Source organism: Hypanus sabinus, chromosome 3, assembly GCF_030144855.1.
Source record: "Hypanus sabinus isolate sHypSab1 chromosome 3, sHypSab1.hap1, whole genome shotgun sequence".
Taxonomy (NCBI): Eukaryota; Metazoa; Chordata; class Chondrichthyes; order Myliobatiformes; family Dasyatidae; genus Hypanus; species Hypanus sabinus.
The window spans coordinates 97,186,690-97,213,351 of NC_082708.1; the positions used below are offsets into that span (position 1 = coordinate 97,186,690).

The 26,662-nt window shown below is 40.8% G+C and overlaps 1 protein-coding gene across 2 annotated transcripts in view; it reads left to right on the forward strand.

Annotated features, from left to right (window-relative positions):
• Positions 1–26,662, forward strand: part of afap1 (actin filament associated protein 1) — a 371,521-nt gene that overhangs the window by 310,057 nt on the left and 34,802 nt on the right. The window contains exons 7-10 of one of the 2 annotated variants that reach the window (XM_059964846.1): positions 5,079–5,171; positions 12,558–12,642; positions 25,543–25,692; positions 26,136–26,347. In XM_059964846.1, the coding sequence (XP_059820829.1) occupies positions 5,079–5,171; positions 12,558–12,642; positions 25,543–25,692; positions 26,136–26,347 (540 nt within the window). Of the gene's footprint in view, positions 1–5,078; positions 5,172–12,554; positions 12,643–25,542; positions 25,693–26,135; positions 26,348–26,662 lie in introns of both variants that reach the window. The other variant, XM_059964845.1, reaches the window with a different exon arrangement.

Genomic DNA, 26,662 nt, shown 5'->3' on the forward strand with positions numbered 1-26,662 from the left:
CCTGGATGGTAAAGTTGTCATCTGCCTCCCTCCACTCTTAGAGTGCAATGAAATTTTGAATAACCGCACTGAGATCCCGATGCCAAGTGCGGTGCTACACCAGCCACATCTTCGCCACATCGCCAAACACATCCCAGAACTGGATCCAAAAGCAGAAATACTCCTGCTATTAGGAAGAGATGTTCTTTGGGTGCACAAGATTAGGCAGCAGGTCAATGGACCACACGACGCCCCCTTTGCGCAACGCCTGGATCTGGGCTGGGTGGTGATAGGAGAGGTGTGTCCTGGCAATGTACACAAACTGACGGTTAGCACACTCAAGACCAATGTGCTAGAGAGTGGCCGCCATTCAATTTTTCAACCCCGCACAAGTGTCACGTGTATTAAGGAAGCACGACAAGGCTTTAACAAATGTGAAGTAACCGACAAGACGCTGGGTCAGTCAGTCTTCGCTCAAACTGAGCATGATAATAAACTTGTTCCATCAGCTCAAGATGCCATTTTCTTAAAAACGAAGGATACCAAGGTCTTCAGAGATGAAGCAAATAATGGGGTCACCCCATTGCCGTTCAGAGAACCACGCCAGTGCTTGCCAAACAACAAAGAGCAGGCAGTCAAGCAGTTCACGCCCTTGCAAAAAACCCTGAAAAGGAAACCTGAGATGCAGCAATGCACCCAATTGACCCACGAGGTACTGTACACACTAATGGCAGAGGTCACAGCCATTATAAATGCACGACCACTCCTACCTGTGTCTTCTGACCTGGAAAACCCCTTCATACTCTCGCCATCAATGCTCCTTACGCAGAAGGCAGGAGCTCCCCTTCCACCTGGGGACTTCTCTGATAAGGATTTGTACTTAAAGCAGTGGAGACAGGTCCAGGCTTTGGCAGATTGGTCTCACTACATTCCCTAGCAGGGACGGACATGTCAGGAAGGTTGAGCTGAAAACTACCGACCAAGGTGATGTGAAAATATACCAAAGGCCTGTTACAGAAGTCATTCTACTTCTACCTAAAGACTGATTAGAGACTAAAGTTTTGTATTATGTTCATTGTGACCTTACAAAGGTCAAGCGGCATGCGATGACGTCACATCTGATTTCGCCGCGTCCTGTGGGAAAATACCGGTTTGGAGAAATGGGAAGGTGGGGGGTCGAGACATGTGCGAGCGCGAGCAAGCAGCAAAGTTTTCTCTCTACGCACCAGGAACATTGTGAAAGCAACGCTGTGAGTTATGAGATAATCGATATGTTGAATTAAAATGTTAATGCCGATCCTGTTAAAAGTAACGATGGTCGATAATGTTTATGTTTTCGTTAGTTAAAGAGTTGCGGGTAGTTTGCGTTGAAGTGTATTTAAAGCAGTCAATGGCGTAGGTAGATTCTGACTGTATGCTGCACTTTAATGTAATGTAGTTGTAGTTTTACTTTTGCAAGTATTTACAATGTAATTGTAATATCAAGAAGAAAACAAATGCTGTACAAATCTTATATTGTTTTATCAACAGTTTTCACCATACGTCAATGTGGAAGAGTGAACAGTAAACGGTTAATCTTACTGTGATCCTGTCGTAATTGACAAAGGTTTAACGGAGTTTAGCTCGGCGTTCTGTTACACCCGAGCGAGAACATTACAGGGGTGTTGAAGTGGCATGCACCTACGATACACACCAGTCCTCCCTGAGGCCTGAGCATTGGAAAAGGTTCAAGTCTCTGTGTGTCAACACATCAAGGGCCCACACGTTGATGCAAACAGAAAGAAAGCACGTCAGCACCTCTGCTATGCTATTAATTTGAGGAGATTTGGTTTGCCATCAAACACTCCTGCCAATCACTGTAGATACGCAGTGAAGAGCAATTTGACTGGTTGCACCTGTGAACATTTCCTTGGGATTCCCCTTTTCCTCTATTTATTTTTACAACGTTGTTCTGCTGCTGCAAAACAACACGCTTTACGCCATTTGTCAGTGATGATAAACAGTATTCTGATTCTGATTGCCCTTGTGGACAGGGTGTAGGTGCTCTGTATACCAGTCACCTCAGCTGTGCACGATCCTTACGTGGAGAAGCAAATACAGTAAGTGAGGATTATTTAATGTGATTGGCAGTACATGTAGGTTGCTGACATGTCTTGTGAAATAGCTGCAGAAATTTTTAAAAAGGCAGGTGTTCAAAGTCAGAAATAAAAGCAAAAAGTACTGGAAGCACTCAGCAGTTTTGGCTGCAACAGTGGAAAGAAAAACAGCTGATGTTTCAGGTCTGGGAGTTCCATCAGAAGAACAAAGAAACATGTAAGTTTCAAAGGTAGGAGAAACCCACTGTGTGATTAGATCACAATAAAAAATTTTAAATGTCATCATTAGCATTTAACTTGGACCAAGCAATAATATTCTTCTCTTAACAATGTCATTAAGAATAGTGATTAACACAATTAGTAGCATAGAGGGAGGCATGGTGGTGTCATAGTTAGTGCGATGCGTTACAATGCCAGCAGTCTGAAGATTGTGGTTCAAGTCCTGCTGCTATTTGTACGTTCTCTCCATGACCATGTGGGCATCCTCCCATGTTCCAAAGACATACAGTTAGGTTAATTGGTTGTGGTCATAGTGCTGAAATGTGGCATTATGTAAGTCACTGGTGCACATGGTGCATCTCACTGTATGGTTCGATGACCATGTGACAAATAAAACTGATCTTTCTAAAAAAATATATATCTTAATCATGTGACAGTTGTAAATGTTATAGTACAAAGCAAGAATATGCCATTGATTGTAGCAAGCAGTAAAACAGCATAACTTAATAATTTGGCACTAATTAGTCAATTTTTAGCTGGCCAATGTGCTGTTGATGTGATACACATGAAAGCAGCTGTAGTTTTCTCTACAGAGATAATTACCTTCCCCAGTTCAGATGCAGGGAGCCAAAGTATCGCCTGACCATTGCTGCCGCCCAGCCTGCTGAGACCCTCTACTCTCTTGTGTGTGCGTTTACCTTTCTACTTCCCAGTTATGTGTCCTGGTGTTACAAGAAGCAGTATGTGAGGGATGTGAGGGTAATTCTGAGGATGAGTTCAATGTTTTTTTTACCAAAGGAAGCATTGAAAAAGAGATATTTAGGAACAAAAGATGACAGTCTTCAGAATAAAAGAAAGAAAACTATACCAACAAATAAATGTGTTAAATATATTAAGAAAAGCAAGAAAATACAGAGAAAAACATTGGGTTTTGGTGTCATTTGCACTGAAAAGAAACTAAACCGCAATGCTTAATATTAACAAGCTATTTTTACCAACTAAACTGCCATTTTGAAATAAAGCATGGTAATCTTGTAGGAACAGAGCATGGAACATTTTAGACAAAAACTATAAGAAATCAACAAAAAAACAGATGAAGGGTCTTGAACTCACTCTGAGACGTAAAGGCGAGATATCGGCTTTTATTGACTGGAAGAAGGAACCAGCAGTGAGTGACCATCATACTATGTCCTGGAGACTGAGGCTGAGCATCAGGCCTCAATCGCCTTTATACAGGGGCCTGTGGGAGGAGCCACAGGAGCAGGGGGCGTGTCCAGACAGGCACACGTAGTTCACCACAAACTGAAAAGTTGACTATCCATTTCCCTCCATGGGTGTTTCTTGCCCTGTTGAGTTCCTTCAGCATCTGCAGTCCCTTTGGTCTCCCAGTAAAAGACCATGATGAAAAATACAGTTTTGACCCAGCAAGTACTTTTAAAACATTGCATCAAATTATTTTCCAAATTGTTGAGAATAACATAATTGGGAACTTAGGAATTGATTCTCCCAATTATAGTTGGTATTGGCAGGATAAGGTTTGGTGACAAAACAAAGTTAAAAATGATCCTGTTGTCTTGACAACATAGTCATCAAATCATCAACTGAAGCCTGATCTGCAAACCAGTTTATCTGCAGATCAATTGACTAAAACAACAGATGTACTAAAGGATGCTCGTTAATTGCTTTATGTTCAATGCCCTTGTGAAACATACTTGATTATACCATTATGCAAACCTGCATGCAACAACATCTGACATCCTGAATAACTTCATAACTTCTTATAAATCAAGAGGGGAAACCAGCCTTGTAATCTGCTATGATATCCATTTCTATCTTGAGGTAAAAAACAGATTCAGTAGCTGAAGTATTTGAACTTGTTCTACATGGATCACAAATTCATTGAATGTTTCGCTACAAAGTCCTTGCAAAGACTGCAGATACAATTGATAAAACCTTTCACTTTAGCAGTATCTCCAACAGCAGCATTCAGTGGCACAGTTTATGGAAGATTTTCTGCTTTTGCCATTGAGTTCATTTGTGGAAGGAAAATAAATGCAAATCACCAAACTTTTTTTGTATTTTTAAATCTAAGTTAACTACCATAAGGGATCCTTTGTACCAAAAGCATATTACAACACTCTGTGAAGCATGTACAATGATCCTTTCTGAATGTAGTAGTCATATTTCAGTATTAATTTAAATGGTAAACATTAATGCTGGCAATTTTTTTTACCCCAGTTAAACTGAAATTTAGCATTGGATTAAATTTTGCCAAAAACCACTACCAGAATTTTGATTTCAAATTGCTGACATAAAAATAGCAATTCAGTGGTATTTTTAAAGAAAACATTGATTAACAGATTCAGGAGAATGCTCTTTCCGTGCAATAAACCGAAGAAGTTACAAAAATATTAAAGTTATTTCTGGTTGACCTGTCAGAAATTCAGTCTTTATAACGTACATATGGGGGTAAATGGTGAAAAGTTGAATGTAGTGAAGACCCTTCAGAGCTTGTAGCAATAGAAATGTAACAACTGAACTGCTTCTTTTGAACAATTTTGTTTTAAAAGAGGCCAATTTCAAAAAGGTCCGTTTTTTCTTTTACAGATAGATTAGAATAAAAGTCTCTTCTGTGATGATATTTCCTGGTAGTAATGTCAAAATAAGCTAAAGTATTAAATGTTTTAATTTGTTTCAGAACATTAAGGACTAAGAATCATGATGTAATTAGATGTTTCAGATTTTAACCAGTTTCATTCTTTCTTCTTTTGTGCACTTTTCAAGGTGATAAAAGATGTTGTTGTACTTTGCAACGTAACTACTGAAGCAGATGGATCCATGACCATTTTTCCCGTAAACAAGGCAGAACTGGAAAAGGTAATGTGATGCATGTTTCCCATTACTGCTTTCCATGTCAGGCTACAACATATAAAAAGTCTGAGGGAGAAGATCCTAAAGTATTTATTAAAACTGAATTAGTCATAAGCACAAGAGAATCTACAGATATTGGAAATCCAAAGTAACACACACAAAACGCTGAAGGAACTACACAGGTCAGGCAGCATCTATGGAAATGAATAAACAGTCGATGTTTCAGGCCAAGACACTTTTTCAGGACTGGAAAAGAAGGGGGAAGATCCCAGAGTAAAAAGGTGAGAGGAGGTAAAGGAGGATAGTCAGAAGGTGAAGCCAAGTGGGTGGGAAAGGTAAAGGGATGGAGAAGAAAGAACCTGTTAGGAGAGGAGAGTGGGCCATAGGAGAAAGGGAAGAAGGAGGGGAACCAGGTTGAGGTGATAGGCAGGTGAGAAGAGTTAAGAGGCTAGAGTGGGGAATAGAAGAAGAGGGAAGGAGGGGTGAATCAAAATTACTGGAAGAGAAATTCAGCAGGTCAGGCAGCATGTAGGGAAATGAATAAACAGTCTAATTTTCAGGCAGAGACCCTTCTTCTGGACTGAAGCCTACCTGGACAGAATATGAAATGTTGTTCCTCAACCCTGAGAGTGGGCTCATCAGAACCAAACAAGAGGCCATGGACCGACTTGTCAGAACTGAAATGGGGATAGGAATTAAAATGGTTGGCCACTGTGCAATTTCACTTTTGGTGGATAGAGCAGAGGTGTTCAACAAAGTGGTCCTCGACTTGTGCCAGGTTTCAGCAATGTAGAGAAGACCATATCAGAAGCACTGAATACAATAGCTCAGCAGATGAAATGTTGCCTCACCTGGAAGCACTGTTTGGGGCCCTGAATGGAGATGAGGGAGGAGTTGAATAGGTAGGTGCAGGGATATGTGGCAGGAGACAGGAAGCTGTCTCTTCCCCTTTCTTTTCCAGTCCTGAAGAAAGCTCTCAGCCCGAAAAGTAGACAGTTTACTTATTTCCTTAGATGCTGCCTGACCTGCTGAGTTCCTCCTGCATTTTGTGTGTGTTATTCATATTAATCAGTTGTCAGTTTTTTTTTATTGCCTTTGTTGATTCAAAACCCAAATGCTGAATGTTCTGTTTTTGTTAACAATCAATTAGCAACAATAAGAAATTATTACTCTTGATACAGTTGGGGTTATATACATGCATGCATATTGGGGTATTTGAATTATAGGTGGGGGTGAGGAGCTAATCTTTGTTTCAAACTTATACCTAGGAATGCTCCAGCTTTGGTGTGGAGCCTTGCTAAATAACTGAGAGAACGTTTAGCTTTTAATCAGCCTCCCTTTCAATGTTGCTTCTTTCTTCTGCTCTCTAAGTAAGGAAGCCTATAAATGAAATATTTTGAACTAAAGAACATTTCAAACACCAAAATCTACTATTCCCATTTTTGTTCTTACAGTTTCTCCTTCTCTGTATTCATATTTATTTTGGTTATTAATTTAGCTCTCGCTCATGTCTCTGTTTTAGTTTCTTTCTGTCACTCTTCCCTCTGTGTATTTTCCCTAACTCTGCTTCTTACCTAAAGTGCTACGTGCTAATAATAGATTGAAGTTAGCTCATTTCTTTGATTATTTTTTGAAGTGTTGGGGAAAAATAAATTATAGAATTTAGAAAAAAGTTTAGCTGTATTCAGATTACATTTGGTTTTGGAATATATTATCCATAGACTGAGAAATTTGAAAACAAATGAAGCACGTTTTACTCTTTCTTTATTGTGGATTGGTCTCTAGTTCACATGATGTGTTTCTGCTTTCTGGTCACTCCTTTTTTTTTGTTGCTATTTTATGCAATTTTGATCAGGGCACACTGGCTCTGGGGCCTGAAGTTAATCAATAATACAGGACTAGATTGAACTGAATCCAGTTGAGCTGAATATGCCTGGACTGGTTTGATGATTTGTATCTTGGTATTTTATGTTATGTGTTTTTCACTCTTTTTTTTTGATTTTGCCATTGCACGTTTTGTGTGTTGGGAGTTGGATGTTTTTTGTTGAATGAGTTTCATGTTTTTTTCTTTCTCTATCTCATGGCTGTTTGGGGGGAGATGAATCTCAAGGTTGTATGCTGCAATGTAGTTTGAATATAAGTGACTTTGGATATTTGAATTGTGTTTGTTCCACACGATCTACAATAATCATTAAATCTACTCATTCACTCACTCAGTCACTCCCTCCTCTCTCCCTCTCAAACACAGAGACACACACACAGGCACACAGACGTACACACACAGTATAAAAGGGAGAAGGGATAAACAAGGGATTAATTGAGTCAATCTTTTTATTGAAATTGCAAGAAAATAAGTTTCTGTATCATTTTCTCCCTGAAAATCTTTTATAAACCCCACAAGGTCACCTGTCAGCCCCGTAAGCTCTCCAGTCTAGGCAATGAGCTTGTGAATATTTTATGCATCCCCTCTAGTTTAATGACATCCTTCCTCTTTAATGGTGAGTGAAACTGCACACATTACACTAAGGGCAGTGTACTTAGCATTTTGTAAATTCCAACTCTTGTACTCGGTCATGGTCAATAGGGTAAGAATGCCTAATGCCCTCTTCATCGCCCTGTCCGAAGTTCCGTCTATTGCTCCTTTGCCAATTCTCCCTGTTGATCTCAGGCAGCCTTCCACCACACCACCAATTTTGGTGTCATCTGAAAACTTATTAAGCATGCCATCTATATTCTCATCCAAATCATTAATACACTGTATATGACAAGTTGTAGGGAGATTGTAATTGTATACAATTCAAAGTACCTTTATTATCAAACTATGTATAGATTATACAACCTTGAGATTTGTCTGCTTACAGACAGCCTCAAAGCAAGAAACCTGAAAGAACCAAATTAAAAGAAGAAAGACCAATACAGAGACAGGGGAAAAAAACACAAATCATGAAAACAGTAGAAACAAGCTACAGTATTTGAAACCAAATTAAGTCCATGGATTCGAATCCCTGGAGCAGTGTGGTGTAGGCCCAAAGCCTTGGTTTCAGTTCATCATACTAGTGGGGCAAATCACTGTAAAGCTCAGAGACAAGAAGCACAGCAGCCAGGGCAGTCTCACAGTCTCAGTGCCATGCACAGAGGAGTAAACATAGCAGGAGAGCGAGCAAAATTGGCCTAACTCTTACCTCTGGTCCCAACACCCTGCCTTTCCACTCCATCTGAGCTGGAGTTTAAATTGTCCAAACACTAGATTGTGCCTCACATTAAGATCTGGGCCCTGCCACTGTGATACGATCTGGGCCTAGGCCTCACTGCCCTATGATATACTCTGAGCCTAGACCTCACTGCCCTGCGATATGCTACTGACCTAAACCGTATCACCCAGCCTGAAGCCATTCTTGACATCTCTAAATTGGCTCAGCAATTAAAGTGATCCAACCTCACACCAGGGTTAGGTGGATGGACAAAGAAACTCCTCTGCCTCAACTCCTTGCTGAATCGCCCACTCCAACTCCATCTCTGTCTCAAGCACACTACGCTTCAATTTTGCAACGCAGCACTGGAATCATCCCTCGAGTCAGCTTCGCCTCGCTTGATTCCTCATTGTTTGTGGTGATAATTTACCACAATTTACCAAATAAACTAATTTGTTAATGATGTTTTTAGTCATATCTTGAAGACTCCATGGTTTACTGGGTTGTCAAAATATGCATGTACATTATAACGCTGATGTTCGTAATCTTCAGATGGCCAGGAAATACAGGAGAACCACGAGAGCTGATAAAAGAAAAGACAGACAGACAGACATACTTTATTGATCCCGAGGGAAATTGGGTTTTGTTACAGTCGCACCAACCAAGAATAGTGTAGAAATATAGCAATATAAAACCATAAATAATAAAATAATAATAAGTAAATTATGCCAAGTGAAAATAATTCCAGGAGCAGCCTATTGGCAAAGGGTGTCTGACACTCCGAGGGAGGAGTTGTAAAGTTTGATGGCCACAGGCGGGAATGACTTCCTATGACACTCAGTGTTGCATCTCAGTGTAATGAGTCTCTGGCTGAATGTACTCCTGTGCCTAACCAGTGCATTATGGAGTGGATGGGAGACATTGTCCAAGATGGCATGCAACTTGGACAGCATTCTCGTTTCAGACACCACCGTCAGAGATGGTGACATCAACTCTTCCCCCCCCCCCCACTCACCTCTGGCACAAAAAATGAAAGAAACAGAACTCCCCACCTCCTCCCTTGCAGCAAATCCCAACTCCTCCCTTTCACACAGAAAAAGCAACAGATCACCCACACACCAATCAGCAACTAGAAAGAAAACACCAAAACTGAAGGATAGCAATATAAACTACAGTCCAATAATCACATAAATCTCAGAATATTGAATACATCCTCCCATCAACCTTCGAGGAGAGTGGCTGCACAAACTCAGTCCTTCCATGAAGAGCAATCACCACACCAGGTCCGAACTCTATCGACCTGGCTACCAATTTCTGTCTCCCCCGTGGCTTCTGTTGAGAATGACCGCTGACCTCCTCCACATTCGCCTTGATACCTCAATCTTCTTTGATGCTTCGAAATGGAATCAGTCATGACCTTGTGGAGAAGACCAAAGACCGGGTTCTAATGAGGACCGAGAGCTTGAGCTGCCTTGTGGAAAAGACCACAGTAAGGGGAGGGGAGGGGAGGAAGAAGAACAAGGTGATATCCTGGTGAGCACATGGTTGAAGTACTTCTTCCTCCTCTTCCCCACCCCCCATCTTCTTACTCTGACTTCTCATCTCTTTTCTCTAGTACTGATGAAGGGTCTCGGTCTGAAATGTCAACTGTTTATTCTTTTCTATAGATGCTGCCTGGCCTGCTAAGTTCCTCCAGCACTTTGTGTATATTAAAAAGAACACGCTGAAAGCGTAGAGAAAGTGAAATAGTTAAGTAGATTGCTATCTGGAAGCTTGCCTGAGAAATCGATGTTCACCGCCACCATCTTGACTGGAACTTCTTGCCTTTCGAACTACCAGTAAGCTGTCTCTGGCCTTCAGTAGCAGCACCTTAAACTGGAATTGTATAGAATAGGGAAACTGTAGGGTGCCACAGTAGCGTAGCGGTTAGCGCAGGCCATTGCAGCTCGGGCATCAGAGCTTGGAGTGCAATTTCAGCATCCTCTGTAAGGAGTCTGTTTGTCCTCCTTGTGGAATGCGTGCATTTTCTCCTGCCGTTCCGATTTCTTCCCACAATCCAAAGACATACCACTTAGTAGGTTAATTGGTCATTGTAAATTGTCCCGTGATTAGGCTTACCCTTAATCCCAAATAGAAAGTGAATTTATTGAAGATGTAGTTGGGTCTGGCAGTATAACGTTAAAGACCTTTGACACTCTCATTTCCATATTACACATGAAGCATAGCTCACATCAAAGGGCTGACAACACCTGTGGAGCTGCTGACAAATAATTGATCTTTACTTCAGCAGGGAAAGAAAACCTCATTAAACAATGACGATTACTGAAGGTTGTTTCAAGTAACATAGTATTCCACAATAGTCATAAAGAACATTACATTCTTACTCTACCTTATTTTTAATTTATGCTCTTTCTACTGGCATAACATTATGAGAAGATATGACCTGGGCACCTTGAGGCCCAGAAAACTGATAAACCACAAAACCACAATTGGTAAACTGGGCAGCAGGGAACTGATAAACCACAAAACCAGTTTACTATTGGTAAACTGGGCACCAGGGAACTGATAAACCACAAAACCAGTTTACTATTGGTAAACTGGGCACCAGGGAACTGATAAACCACAAAACTGGTTTACTATTGGTAAACTGGGCACCAGTGAACTGATAAACCACAAAACTGGTTTACTATTGGTAAACTGGGCACTAGGGAACTGATAAACCACAAAACTGGTTTACTATTGGTAAACTGGGCACCAGGGAACTGATAAACCACAAAACTGGTTTACTATTGGTAAACTGGGCACCAGGGAACTGATAAACCACTATACTTCTGTTGCACTGCATCTTAAATCATGTAACAGGGCATTCGGAGGCACATAAGACTGAATCCAACCATGTTAGATGTTAGTCTTCCTCTGGACTTTTCTCATCAGTTTGTGACAAATTGCCCAAACTGAATTCAAAGGACATGGGATTCTAAGCAGGAGTTCTCATGTTCGCTCCATCCAGGCCATGCATTCCTCTCACTGGTGCCATCAGGAAGGAGTTCCCACCCCATCAGGTTCAGGAACAGTTATTACCCCTCAACCATTAGGCTCTTGAACCAGAGGGGATAACTTCACTTAGCTCGACGCTGAACTAGTTCTACAAACTATGGCCACATTTTTAGGACTTTACAGCTCACGTTCTTGATATTTATTGCTTATTTACTATTATTATTATTATTATTACTATTACTATTGCTTTTTTGTAGTTGCACTGTTTGCTGTCTTCTGCACATTTGCCTGTCTTGTCGTGTGCTGTTTTTCATTGATTCTATTGTGGTTTTTTTGTACTTATTGTGAATGAATACAAGAAAATGAATCTCTGGGTTGTATATGATGACATATATGTACTTCGATAATAAATTGAACTTTGAACAACTTCTGTGACAGATGAATCATCTATCATTGATATCACTATAGAAGATTGTTCAGCAGATTGTTTATAGATAAATCTGGTGCTTCAGCCTGTCTATTTTTCTGGACTCCTTCCTGGTGCTGTAAGTGTAGTGATTAGCAGATCAGTGACTGAGGTTTGATCCCTGCTGCTGTCTTTAAGGAGTTTGTACAATCTTCTTGTGACCACCTGGGTTTCCTCCCACATTCAAGCATTCGGTTAGTGAACTGTGCGCTTGCTGCGTAGGCCGCCCAGTACAATGCTTGCTCATTTGATTTGACATAGACAATGCATTTCACTGTATGTTTTGATGTTTGGATATACTTTTAATAAATAAAGCTAATCTTTTATCTTTAATACTGTGTCCATTTCCTTTGGATGCATCACTCCCTATAGCCAGTCCCTATAGCCTGTGTCAGGCCTTGCTGAACTGGAGAAATTAGAATTTCTAGTTTTGGGAAATCTCACCCTGTCTCTGTCTCTGGATTATTTCATAAGATTATTTGGAAGTGATTCTTCTTAGTGTCAACTAATTCATGGAAGCAGTATAGTCTAATGAAGCTGGTTTATTGACATTTTTCTTTTGAACATCTTTCAAGGATTTTATTAGAGATACCAATACACTGAGATCTTTCTGTGTTTGCTTTCAATGCTACAGGAGGGACTCATCCCTGTTGTCTTTACTGGAGGAAACTGTGGTGAGTGTGTTGAATCAGCACCAATATGCAAGATTGACTGTATCTGATTTCCTCTTCCCAGAAGTTATCTTCAGAGAAGCCAAATTCAGATGGTGAAGGGCACTTGGAGAATGGGACTCATTTTGGAATAACAGATGGTAAAGATCAGGGTGAGTCCAAAACTACCTACAGTTTTCAAAACATTGTCAAAAGCATTGTGAATCTGTCATGCAACTTTTACCTCTTAAACTAGATAGAATTTTAATTATTTTATTCCTTCATTTTAAGTGAAATAATTCTATTGCATAAATCATTTGCCAAACATTCAGTGAGCAATCATTATCATTTCTGTCAAATAAGAAAACACTTCCTAATATTTTGTCATGTGATTTATTTTCCACTTGTCATGAAAAGAATAATTATATATTTTTAAAATTTTTTGGATAGTTTGGCTGACTCAAAAGCACATATGATGTTTCATGTTAAAATAAGATTCCGGAAGACTGGGAAATTGCAAATGTCACTCACTGTTTCAAAAGGGAGGAAGACAAAAGACAGGAAGTTATGGGCCAGTTAGCCTGACTTCAGTGGTTGGGAAGATGTAGGAGCCCATTAAGAACAATTGGCAGGCTGCAATCATCACAAGAGGTCATTCGCTGATGAGGCTATGCTGGGTTTAAAAAGAGCTTACAGCCTTTTGGAACTTTTCACCAGTCTGCAATCATCATGAAAGGGCATTCGTTGGTGAGACTGTGCAAGGTATAAAAAGAACTTGGGGCTTTTTGAAACATTTCAACAATCTGCAGTCATCATGAGAGGGGATTCGTTAGTGAGGCTATGCCAGGTTTAAAAAGAACGGGGCCTTTTGGAACTTTTCGGTGGGCTGCAGTCTTCACAATCTTTTAGGCACTTGGTGAAAGCAGAGTGGCCATTGTTGGAGTGGGCGAGTGTTAGAGTGGTCAGGCTTTGACTCAACAGGCTGGATGAGAAGATACACAGTCTAGAGCTTAAGTTTGAGAAATTAGAGGCTTAGCAAATGTAGGCAGGATAGTAGTTCAGGCAGTGGAATGCACCTCTTGTGAGATGTGGGATTTCAGGGTACCTAATGGTCTCCCTGATTACTATAACTGCAGGAAGTGCATGCAACTTCAGCTCCAGACTGACAAGGTCTAGAAACTGGAAGAGGAGCTGGATGCACTCAGGACCATTCAGGAAGCTGAAAACCTCAGATGGAACTTCTACTCAGATGATCACACACAGAGTGCTGGTTTCAGATAGTAGGGCTATGGCTATTCCCTTCAGCAACAAGTATAAACCTTTGGGTATTGCTGGGGTGTATGACCTATCAGGGCATAGCAGCAGCGGCCAGGCCAGTGGCACTGTGACCAGCTCTGAGGCTCAGCAGGGAAGAGTAAAGTCAGGCAGATGTTAGAGGGATGCTGAGCAGATTCTATAGCCAGGATGGTGTGTTCCCTTCCAGGTTCAAGGGTCAAGAATATCTCAGAGCGGCTCTGGTAAGAGGGAGGGTGAGCAGCAAAAGCCGTGGTGGCCATTGGCCCCAGTGATTTGTTAGAAAGGAGGACGAGGTGCTGTACAGTGAATATAGGGAGTTAGGGGTGAAGAGCAGTTTCTGGATTACTTCCAGTCCATGTGCTAGTCAGGGCAGGAATAGGATGATAGTACGGATGAATGAGTGGCATGTGCAGCAGGCAGGGTTTCCGGTTTCTGGATCAATAGGATCTGTTGAAGGGTAGGTGTGGCCTGAACAAAAAAGGACAGGTTGTACCTGAACCTGAGAGGAACCTGCTGATAGATATGTGAGAGCTGCTGGGGAGGGTTTAAACTAATTTGGCAGGGGAATGGGAACCGGACATTTAGGGCTGAGGATGGGGTGGTTGCTGTACAACTAGGTGCAGTGTGTAGTGAGACTGTGGGGAAGTTCAGCCAGATGATAGGGTAAACTTGCAGTCAGTAGAATGAGGTGAGGTATAACAAGGAGAAAAATAGAAAAGGGCAATAAATTCAGGACTGACAATGTTATATTTGAATCCATGCAGTATATGAATAAAGGTAGATGATCTTGTAACACAGTTAGAGATTGGCAGGTATGATGTGGACATCACTGAGTCGTGGATGGAAGAAGATCATAGCTGGGAGCTTAACATCCAAGGGTTCACCTTGTATTGAAAGTACAGCCAGGTAGGCAGAGGGGGTGAGGTGGCTCTGTTTAAAAGATGAAATAAAATCCTTAGAAAGAAGTAACATAGGATTGGAAGAATCCTTCTGGGTAGAAACTGCAAGAGTAAAAAAAAAACCCTGATGGATGTTATATACTGGCCTCCGAATGGTAGCCAGGATGTGGGATATAAATTACATTAGGAGATAGAAAAGGTGTGCAGTAAGGGCAACGTTGTGATAGTCATGGTTGATTTCAATGTGCAGGTGCTTTGGGAAAATCAGCTTGGTGCTGGATCCAAGAAAGAGAATTTATAGAACGCCTATCAGATGCCTTCTTAGAGCAGCTTGAGATGAGTGCAGTAAACAAACAGTAGCTCTGGATTGGCTGTTGTGTAATGAGAGGTTCCAGAGGACTGGAGGGTTGCGGATGTTGTTCCTTTATTCAAGGAAGGAAATAGAGATAGCCCAGGAAATTATAGACCAGTGAGACTACATCCACACTAGACCGGATAATTTTGAAAACGCCAATTTCGTGTAAAAACGATAGGCATCCACACTATGCGCATTTAAAAATATCTCTGTCCACATTGAAATGGATTTTTTGGCGAATCTCCTCCTACTGTGCATGCGCAGGATACATCTACGAAAAACAAGCTCCATGTTTGGTGTCGAATCTCGCTGTTTGTTCATTTACAGACTAGATAAACTTAAACAATGGGCAGCAGTTGGTTCTCGTGCAGGAGAACTTAAAACTAAAAAAAACTAATACTGAAGTGTATGGATGCAATCGACAGGGAGTTCACAGAGAGTACGATGAACATTGAAAAACTGACTAACTCTGTTGCATTAATAAAGCATCTTGTTAAATGTGTAAAACATGTCTGCATCAGTATTATCTTGTATTTCCATACTATGTTACATTAGGCCAGGGGTGTCAAACTCATTTTAGGTCACGGGCCGGATTGGGCAAAATGCAGCTTCATGCGGGCCGGATCGGTCGGGCGCATGCGAACGCAGCTTTCATTGCCTCTGTTTTTTCAGCCTGCTCTCATGTGTCTCAGTCTCTGCTATAACTACAAAGTGTTTCACTTCACATATTCCGTTTTTTATGAAGAAGACTGCTGAGCAAGCATTATTTTTATGATTGGTATTAACTTACAATCATAGGCTTCATATCACCGGGCCATTAATAATTAAAATAATAGATCTATCTAAAATGATCTAGCGGGCTGGATATAATTGTACGCCGGGCCGGATATGGCCCACGGGCCTTGAGTTTGACACCTATGCATTAGGCTGTTACACATCTATTGTCAGAGAAGTACTTGCATAAATAGGTAAACCACCTTTATATGAGCAAGGACAGAAAACAGGGTACAGTGAGTATACTTATTTATTCAGTAAGTTATGAGTCAAAGTATTTGGTGAGTATATTTCTAACTTTTCTGGCTTCAGTCTTGTTGCCGTCTGTTCTGAAATTGTTAGGTTGTGTTCAAGAAAACAATGAAATGGCGTGCTGCCATCTGACAGCGTTTTCAGATTTCTCTGGATACCCTGTTCACGCTGCTCCAGCCAATCCAGCATTTTCAAAATTACATGCCCTGGAAAGCGTTTCTAAAAAGCTCCGGTTTCGGGGAACAAAAACGCCATTTTAGTGTGGACAGAGGGTAAAAACGAAGAGGAAGAGCTTCGGTTACGGACTTATCCGGTGTAGTGTGGATGTAGCCTGAGTCTTACTTCAGTGGTTGGTAAGTTGATGGAGAAGATCCCGAGAGGCAGGATTTATGTACGTTTGGAGAAGTACAATATGATTAGAAGTAGTCAGCATGGCTTTGTTAGGAGTAGGTCATGCCTTAAGAGCCTGATTGAATTTTTTGAGGATGTGACTAAACACATTGATGAAGGAAGAGCAGTAAATGTAGTGTATATGGATTTCAGCAAGGCATTTGATAAGGTACCCCATGCAAGGCTTATTGAGAAAGTAAGGAGGCATGGGATCCAAGGGGACATTGCTTTGTGGATCCAGAACTGGCTTGCCCACAGAAGGCAAAGAGTGATTGTAGATGGGTCATGTTCTGCATGGGGATCAGTCACCAGTGGGGTGCCTCAGGGATCTGTTCTAGGACCCTTACTCTTCATGATTTTTACAAATGACCTGGATGAGGAAGTGGAGGAATGGGTTAGTAAGTTTGCTGATGACACAAAGGTTGGTGTGTTGTGGATAGTGTGGAGGGCTGTCAGAAGTTACAACGGGACATTGATAGGATGCAAAACTGGGCTGAGAAGTGGCAGATGGAGTTCAACCCAGATACGTGTAAAGTGGTTCATTTTGGTAGGTCAAATATGATGGCAGAATATAGTATTAATGGCAAGACTCTTGGCAGTGTGGAGGATCAGAGGGATCTTGGGGTCCAAGTCCATAGGATGCTCAAAGCAGCTGTGCAGGTTGACTCTGGTTAAGAAGGCATACTGTGTATTGGCCTTCATTAAATTGTGGAAATGAATTTAGGAGCTGAGAGGTAATGTTGCAGCGTATATAGGACCGTGGTCAGACCCCACTTGGAGTACTGTGCTCAGTTCTGGTCACCTCACTACAAGAAGGATGTGGAAACCATAGAAAGGATGCAGAGAAGATTTACAAGGATGTTGCCTGGATTGGGGAGCATGCCTTATGAATACAGGTTGAGTGAACTCGGCCTTTTCTCCTTGGAGTGACGGAGGATGAGAGGTGACCTGATAGAGGTGTATAAGATGATGAGAGGCATTGATCATGTGGATAGTCAGAGGCTTTTTCCCAGGGCTGAAATGGTTGCCACAAGAGGACGCAGGTTTAAGGTGCTGGGGAGTAGGTACAGAGGAGATGTCAGGGGTAAGTTTTTTACTCAGAGTGGTGAGTGTGTGGAATGGGTTGCTGGCAACGGTGGTGGAGGTGGATACGATAAGGTCTTTTAAGGGACTTTTAGGTCAGTCCATGGAGCTTAGAAAAATAGAGGGCAATGGGTATGCCTAGTAATTTCTAAGGTAGGGACATGTTCGGCACAACTTTATGAGCCAAAAGGCCTGTATTGTTCTGTAGGTTTTCTATGTTTCTATGAACCAAATTAGATTAGGGAGTTTAAGGTAAAAGAACCCCTTCGGAGGCAGTAATCATAATATGATAGATTCACCCTGCAGTTTGAGAGGGGCAAGATAAAGTCAGATGTATCTGTATTAAGTGGAGTAAAGGGAAGTTCAGAGGCAAGAGAAGGGAACTGGCTAAAGTTTATTGGAAGGAGACACTAGCAGGGATGATGGCAGAACAGCAATAGCTGGAGTTTCTGGGGCAATTTGGAAGGCAGAAGATAGATACACCTCAAAGATGAAGGTGTATTCTAAAGGGAGGAAAAGGCAACTGTAGCTGACCAAGTAAGTTAAAGCAAAAGAGAGGGCATTGTTATGTACCCCGTAATGGGTCGAAAAGGACCAGCAGAAATGGACACACTTGGAGTCTGAGTCTTCAGATATAAGCTATTTTATTAGTAACTACGTGATAAAGTAATATAAAACAAGATAAGACAAACAGGTTAGCAGAGTATATGCAATTTTAAGTGAGTAAATAAAGTTCCCCCAAACTTCTTCCAGCTCAGGTGGTGAAAAGACACAGTCTTACGATGGTATGTGAGAAAGGTCAGGTCAATGCACGAGGTTGCTGTTGTTAGTAAGAGAGAGAGATTTGTAATCGAAATGCGTATATTGTGAGAAGGCAATTACGTCAATATTCCAACATAACAATAGCAATAGGTTTTATCTCCGAAGTCATTCCACTCCACACACAAAGTTTTACCGACAGTGATCTTCAACGAATATCCTTCCTACACAAGTGGTACCACACCCGAATTCCGTTATGGGACATCTCAAAGTGGTGGCCACAGGATACTCAAACAGAATACATGCATGGATTATCACCAGCAATAGCCTGTCACTGAGGTGCCGTCTTCACGTGGTAAAACTACCAACCCAGACCAGGATTATCACACACAGGTAGATTCCACACAAGGTTACCTCAAACACACAACTGTGATAGCCACTTATCCAGTTTCATAACATACAAAATACCTCCTACAGTGATTTGCCACAGGGGTGCCTTTCTTCCACACCCAAACAAGGGTATCACACAAGTGGTAATCACAAAGGTTTCCCCCTCACCACAGAACCCACTCCTGTGGATTAACTACATGACAGTCACCGCTTCGTTTTCAAATGGAACTCAAACTCACCCTTACGGGCTACCGAGGAGAGAGTCCAAACAGTGGCCTCTTTGTCACTAGGTTTCTTCTGTTTCAAACCTTCCTCTCCCCTCTTCTCTTCCTTCAAAGTCACCGAATGTGACCACAAGAAGGGGACTGTCTTCTGTGGTGAAGTTATCAACTCAGGCAAGGGTTGGACACACTGATAACTTCTCACCGGTCACATCTTTTCCCACTGCGAGAGCAACTGATCGATTCTCCCAATCAATCCTCCAAAACCCACCTTTCTGTGGGCACAACACAACTCATCCAGTGTCCGAAACCATGTGTGTCTGTCTAACAACCAGCTGACCTTGTATTTATCCAAGCATGCTGAATGCCAGCTGTCCATCAAATAATGCTGCCCTTGGTCACCATGGTGACCCACAAGCTGCTTGTTGTCTCTCTCTGTAAGATCTCACAGGCAGGCAGTGTCCTTGTACAAAACAAGCTTTAGAGTTTGTATAAATACCATCTCAAGGCAGGCTTTGTTTCTCTCTCTCTCTCTCTCTCTCTCTGTAACAACTCAGTGTCCAAAAGCCAGTCTCATTCTCCCGACATTTTAAAGTGATAGAACCCTAGGGGTACATAACAGCATATAATATAGCAGAAATTAGTGGGGTGTTAGAGGATTGGGAAGCTTTTAAAAACCAACAGAAGGCAACTTAAAAAAAACATGAGGGAAAAGATGAAATATGTAGGTAAGCTCACCAATAATATAAAAGAGGATACCAGAAGTTTTTTTTTTCAGATATATAAAGAGTAAAAAAGAGGTTAGAGTGAATATTGGACCACTGGAAATGATGCTGGAGAGGTAGTTTGGGGGACAAAGAAATCCCAGATGAGCTGAATAAGTATTGTTAAGTATTACTAAGATCCCAGCGTTCTGAAAGAGGTAGCTGAAGAGATTGTGGAGGGATTAGTAATGATCTTCAAGAATCACTAGATTCTGGAATGGTTCTATAGGACAGAAAAGTTGAGAAGGGCCAATTAACCTACTAACCGGTATGTCTTTGGACTATGTAAGGAACTGGAGCATCTGGAGGAAACTCATACATTCCATTGGAAGGACATATAGACTCCTCAGAGATGACATCAGAATTGAACTCCGAAATCTGACGCCCCAAGCTGTAATAGCGTCACACAAACTGCTACGCTACCGTGGCATGGGAAGTCTTGCCTGACAAATACGTTATAATTCTTTGAGGAATTAGCAGGCAGGATAGACAAAGGAGAGTCGGTGGATGTTGTTTACTTGGATTTTCAGTAGAACTTTAACAAGGTGCCATACATGAGGTTGCTTTACATGATAAGGGCCCATAGCATTACAAAAAAGATATTAACATGGATAGAAGATGGCAGGAGGCAGAGAGTGAGAAAGAGTGGCTGCTGGTGACTAGTCATGTCCCACAGAGGTTGGTGTTGGGACTGCTTCTTTTCATGTTATATGTCAATGATTTGGATGATGGAATTGGTGGTTTTAATCCAGTTTTGCAAACTATACAACAATAGTTGGTGGGACAGGTAGGGTCCCGCATGAAATACAATGTTGGAATGTGTATGGTCATGCACTTTGGTGGAAGAAATAAATGGGCAGACTATTACTTAGATAGGGAGAGAATTCAAAATGCAGGGATGCAAAGTGACTTGGGAGTCCTTGTGCAGGATACCTTAAAGGTTAACCTCCAGGTTGAGTCGGTGATGAAGAAGGTGAATGCAATGTTGGTATTCATTTCTAGAGGTATAGAATATAAGAGCCGGGTTGTGATGTTGAGACTCCTTAAGGTACTCGTGAAACCACGCTTGGAGTATTGTGTGAAGTTTTGGGCTCCTTATTTTAGAAAGGATATACTGACAGATATACTGAGAGGGCTCAGAGAAGATGCATGAGAATGATTCCAAGAATGAAAGGTTACCATATGCGGAACATTTGGCAGCTCTTGAGCTGTGTTCCCTGAAGTTCAGGAGAATGACAGGGAATCTCCTAGGAACATTTTGAATGTTAAAAGGCCTGAACAGATTAGATATGGCAAAGTTATTCCCCATGGTAGTGGAGTCTAGGACAAGTGGGCATGAGTTCAGGACCGCAGGACATTTAGAACAGAAAAATTACTTTAGTCAGAGGGTGGTAAATCTGTGGAATTTGTTTCCACGAGCAGCTGTGGAGGCCAAGTTATCAGGTGTATTTAAGGCAGAGATAGATAGATTCTTGATTAGCCAGGGCATGGGGAGAAGGCAGGGGAGTGGGGATGACTGGAAGAATTGGATCAGCCCATGATTGAACAGCGGAGCAGACTCCATGGGCCAAATGGCCTACTTCTGCTCCTATATCTTATGGTCTTACGGTTGAAGATCAGTGAGCTTGCAACTTGACCTAGACAGATTAGGAGAATGGTAAAGAAGCGGGAGATGAAATACATTGTAGGGAAGTGTATGTTCATGTACTTTGGTAGAAAGAATAAAAGCGTAGACTATTTTCTAAACAGGGAGAAAATTCAGAAAACAGAAGTGCAAAGGGACTTTAAGAAGCCCTTGTGTAGGATTCCCTGAAGGTTAACTTGCAGGTTGAGTCATTGGTAAAGAAGACAAATGCAATATTAGCATTCATTTTGGGAGGACTAGAATATAAAAGCGAGAATATAATGCTGAAGCTGTATAGGGCACTGGTCAGACTGTACTTGGAGTATTGTGAGCAGTTTTTGGCCCCTTATCGAAGCAAGAATGTGCTGGCATTGGAAACTGTCCAGTGTAGGTTGACGAGAATGAAAGAATTAAAGTATAAGAAGTGTTTGATGGCTCTGGGCTTGTACTCATTGGAGTTGAAAGAACAAGGGGGAAACCTATTGAATATTGTAAATGTGACGACCAGGATATTTGCCAGTGGTTAATTCTGAATCCATTACCAGGGGTAACAAAGGAAGCAGATTCAATTATAGTATGTAAACTGGAGCTGGACATTTAGTTGAAAGAATATAGATTGCGAGGCTATGGGAAGAAAAAGGAAAGTAGTACTAGCTGGATTATTCGTGCATGGAGCTGGGTAGGTCCTGGTGGACCGAATGGCCTCCGTCTTTGTACTATGACCAATCTGTGACCTTGTGATTGTCAGTGCAATAGACTTCATCAGTTTACAGGGAAAAGAGTTCAGAGGCTCACTCTGCTGAAGCTCATTTGTAATCCTTCATCATGCATTTGCTTTGATTTCATTATCAATAGCTCAGATTACTTAGCAATCCAGTGAAAGTTGTGCTATCTTAACTTTTGCGTCATCTTGCTCATCGTGGAGCTTCAGGTCTATATTTTCATACAAAGTGAACACCACATGTCTTGGAATCCATAGTGACCAGTGACGGCTTGAAGACTATCTTCAGTACGGAAATTAAGTGCACTATGTCCAGTTCTCACCCGAGGCTTTGGTATCCCTCATGTTAGGGCACTTAACTTTTATATTTGTTATTCCTGGAGGATGCGGAGGAAAATTATATTATTATTTAATGTTGCTTCTCATAAATTATTTTCTCTTGCCCTTTATTTCCCCATTTGTTACCCCAGAAGTTTTGGATTACAGTGAAAATAATTGGGAAAATGGGATTAAATCGGGTTGTTGAGAGTGTTGCATGGACAGTGGCTGAAGGGACTTCTGTGTCCTTGAAATGGAATTATGGAATTTATGAACAATGGGAAACATTCATAGAAGGGACAGTAAATGCACAGGCCAAGTATGCTCCAAGATGAAGTAGATGTGAAAACACCATCACCCTTCCATTTATCCTAATGATTAAGAACATACAGAGTAGGAAGAGACTAAAAGGAAAAGTTGTTGATTCATGAGAAATACTGAGAACTTAACACTGGGGTATTCCTCGGAGTATAAGAATATTTGTGTGGTGAAAGAAGTGGGAAATTAAGACATAGAAGATGTAAGAGGAAAACACTGGCAGGTAAAAACAAGGAAAAGCACAAAAAACACACACAAAGTGCTGGAGGAACTCAGCAGGCCAGGCAGCATCTTTGGGGAAAAAAGTACTTTTCCAACTGAGACCCTTCGACAGGACAAGCACAATAATATTTTACAAATACTGGATTACAAAGAAGCTAGAAGTAAGGGCTATAAGAGATAAACGGTAACAAGAAAAGAGGTGGTATGATTCTGAGTGAATATCTTAAATCAGTGTTCATGATAAAACGGAGATACATTAAGAAAGAAGAATATAAAATATAAGATCTGAGAAAAAGGGACAGAGGATGTATTATGTTGGCTGACATCATTAGAAGTGTCCTGATGAAGAGTCTTGGCCCGAAACCTCAATTGTTTACTGTTCCCCATAGATGCTGCCTGACCTGCTGAGTCCTCGAGCATCTTGTGTGTGTTATTTTGATCTGCAGCATCTGCAGGTTTTCTCTTGTTTGTGATCTTTGGAACTATATTGATAACCAGGCCTTGATAAAATATATCCCAGGGTTTTAAAAGAAACCAGAGCAAGTTGTTGAGGTTCCGACCATCTTTCTCTAATCCTGTTCAGCTGCCGCCCTGGTATCAGGGAACTGCAATGGACAAGTTGCTACCATTGGTTAGAAAGGAGAGAGAATAGACTGAAAATTGCAGGCCAGGGCTTTCAGGCATCTACTGATGATTCAGCTTCATGTAGTATTGTAGGAAGGGCAGATGATCCATAGACCTGAAATTTTGTTTGGACCTGCAGGTTGCGATCTTCAAAGACTCTTTTCCTTAATCTTGCATATATGGAATGAACATGGTTTGAATAGATTTTTCTTAATTCTGCTTGCCAATGACATTTCACAGACACTTGTGGCTCTTCAAGCTCCTGCTTGAGTTATTTCTTGCCTTCCTTCTATTCCTTCGTGCTTCTGTCCGATTTCAGTTTTCTTGCTTTATCAAATTGCCTCTGTACCTCAGAACTCTGCCATCTCCCTTTTTACATTTTAGACACAGTCACGTTGAAGTAGACCTTTCAGTTTTGAGGATTATTTGATCTTTTCACATTAGGACAGTAAATGTGGTTGCATCCCATTGGTTAAACACCTGGATGCTCAATCTTAAAATAAATCAGAACACATTGCCTGAAGCAACAATAATGTTTTTATATGAGGACAATTTTGTTTTGCTGAAGAAATTTTATGTTGGCAAAGAGAACAATAAATGACATTGTGGTAATTCTAGGCACTCCTAAACTGAAGTTTAACTTATCAAAATTTACAAGTGTATTTTGTTATAATTTTCATTATTATTTATGGCAGCAGATTCCATTCATTAGCTATCTGAGCTTTCAGAACAAGAGTGTTAACAAAGCTGTGTAATAAGATATTGCCCAAAGTGTTCCTATCATTTATCCTAACCTTGGGCAGGGTATTTTTCATGGGTCAACTCCTCTGTCTTCCACACCAATGCATTGCAGTACAGAAATGAAAAATGATATATCAGTTGGATATAGCCGATGCGTCAAACCTTCCACTCTGCTGCTACAGCCACACTGAGCAGTCAGGTACACTGAGCATTTGATTTCTGTATGACATGTGACCCACATCCATTTAAAGGAGGTTGTAGATGTGGATTGAGTACATAATAGCAACTTTGTATTTTGCTTAATCTTAGCTTGTGTTGTATTTTTTGTAACTTTAAATATTGATAATATAAAATAAGTTTTGAAGCTTCTGAACTGTTTCTGAATGCTTCTTATGATCAGTTGTATCAGAATCAGGTTTATTATCACGGCCTTATATTACAAGAAATTTGTTCCTTGACAGCTGTATAGTACAAAGACGTAAATCTATTATAAATGACTAAATAAGTAATGCAAAAAAGTAATAATGAGTTAGTGTTCATCTGATGGCAGAGGGAATTGTCTTTGACAAGAAAAACATGTCAAAAGAAATCAAGATGCTTCTAGAAAGCAGATCGTGATGTGCCTCATGAGGCCTAATGATTTAAAAAGCACCACTGTCCTTTAAGAGATGACTGTGACAGAAAGGCCTTAAATTCCTTTGAACTCACTGAGCCACAAAACTATAAGTGTGGCCTTGGGAATAGTGCAGTATTCAACTACAAAGTGGAGAATGAAACAAGATGACATGCACACTTTATTTCAAATCAGATGCCAAACCTACAACGTTTAAGAGAATTATAACATTGTAGATGTTTAACTTTGCAGATTGAATATGATGGGCACAATGAAGTGAAAATGCTGCTCATTTTAGACTGGGAGGTAATGATAAATGATAGCTAAACCAAAGTTAATTAATTAAAATCACAAACTCTAAATTATATCCCTGATTGGATAAAGATTTTGGAACCATATTTGCACTGCAAGTGGGACTGGTGGAGATTGCAAATGCCCAACTAAAGGGTGCCAAAATCAAAGTACTACAGATGCTGGGATTTAAAAACAGTCAACAAGCCAAGCACCATACAACAAGAGAGAAACCTAGTTAACATATCAGGTGGTATCTTTTCACCAGAACTGGTGACAGGTATTGTGAGGTCAGGATGCCAATCATATGTTAGATTGTGGCAGCAGTTTTGGCACAGTATGTGACTTTGACTGTGAACCAGGTACAGAGGCTTGGGTTTTTTTTGAAGAGTAAATCTGAAATTATTTTACAAAGCAGGTAAAGGGAAGAAAAATGCAAAGGCAGAACCAAAAGGAGCTGTGAGCAAGGTCACAGGAAAGAAAATTACAAGAATTATTGGTCTGGGGAAGAAGAAGCCATCAACAGATGAACAGACCTCCTCTGCTGAGGAAGACATCCCAACTTGTGGTATCTTTTTCTCACTGACCTTGTTGATTGTAACAGCATATTAATATGTTTATATATTTAAACTTATTTTCACAAAGAAAATTATATGTTGATCACATTTTAAATCCCTTTTTCAATAACACTTAAGTGATCCTGAGATTTTTCCCTTGACATCCTCACGGAATCCATGCAGAAATGCAACCCCCATCACAGTTCATGGCTGAATAGGTAGTCCTATCTTCCTTTGTACCTCCAAATGAAGGTGCATTATTGCTCACAGGAGTCGATAAATTAGCAAAGGCTACACCAACTTGATTTGGCCAAATACCTGTAAAATGATTTAAGAGTATTTATTATGAACAAATGATTTATAGAGTGCAGATGAAAAGCACATTTGTAATAGATTACAGTATAGATCAGAAGCATAAAAATTAATATTTTCTCTCTTGTTCTGATCTGTCAAGGCCACCTGAATGTACTGTCAAATAATCGTTGGAGGGAGCGGTGGTGCAGAGTGAAAGATAACAAGCTGATCCTTCACAAAGATAGAACTGACCTGAAAATTCACATGGCTTCCATCCCACTGCGTGGATGTGAAATCATTCCAGGCTTGGATTCCAAACATCCGTTGGCATTCCGCCTGCTCAGGAATGGGCAGGAAGTTGCAGTATTGGAGGTATGGTACTGTCATTTAATGAAGGACCGTTGACCTGAAACATTAAGCATTTTCTTTCCACAAATACTCCCTGACCTGCTGGGGGTTTCTGGCATTTTCTATTTTCATTTCAGAATTCTAATTTTTTTAAATTTTCTTGTGGTTGAATTTTTGTCCCTTTTTAAGGGAAAATAACAAATATATCAAAGAAAACAATCAGGGTGCAGTTCTGGATATTACTAAAATTGATAGCTTCAAATATCAGAGAATGAATCTTTCAGAATTCTTCCTGCAAGAACCAAGAAACATCAATGTAAACTAAAGGCTAAGCTTTAT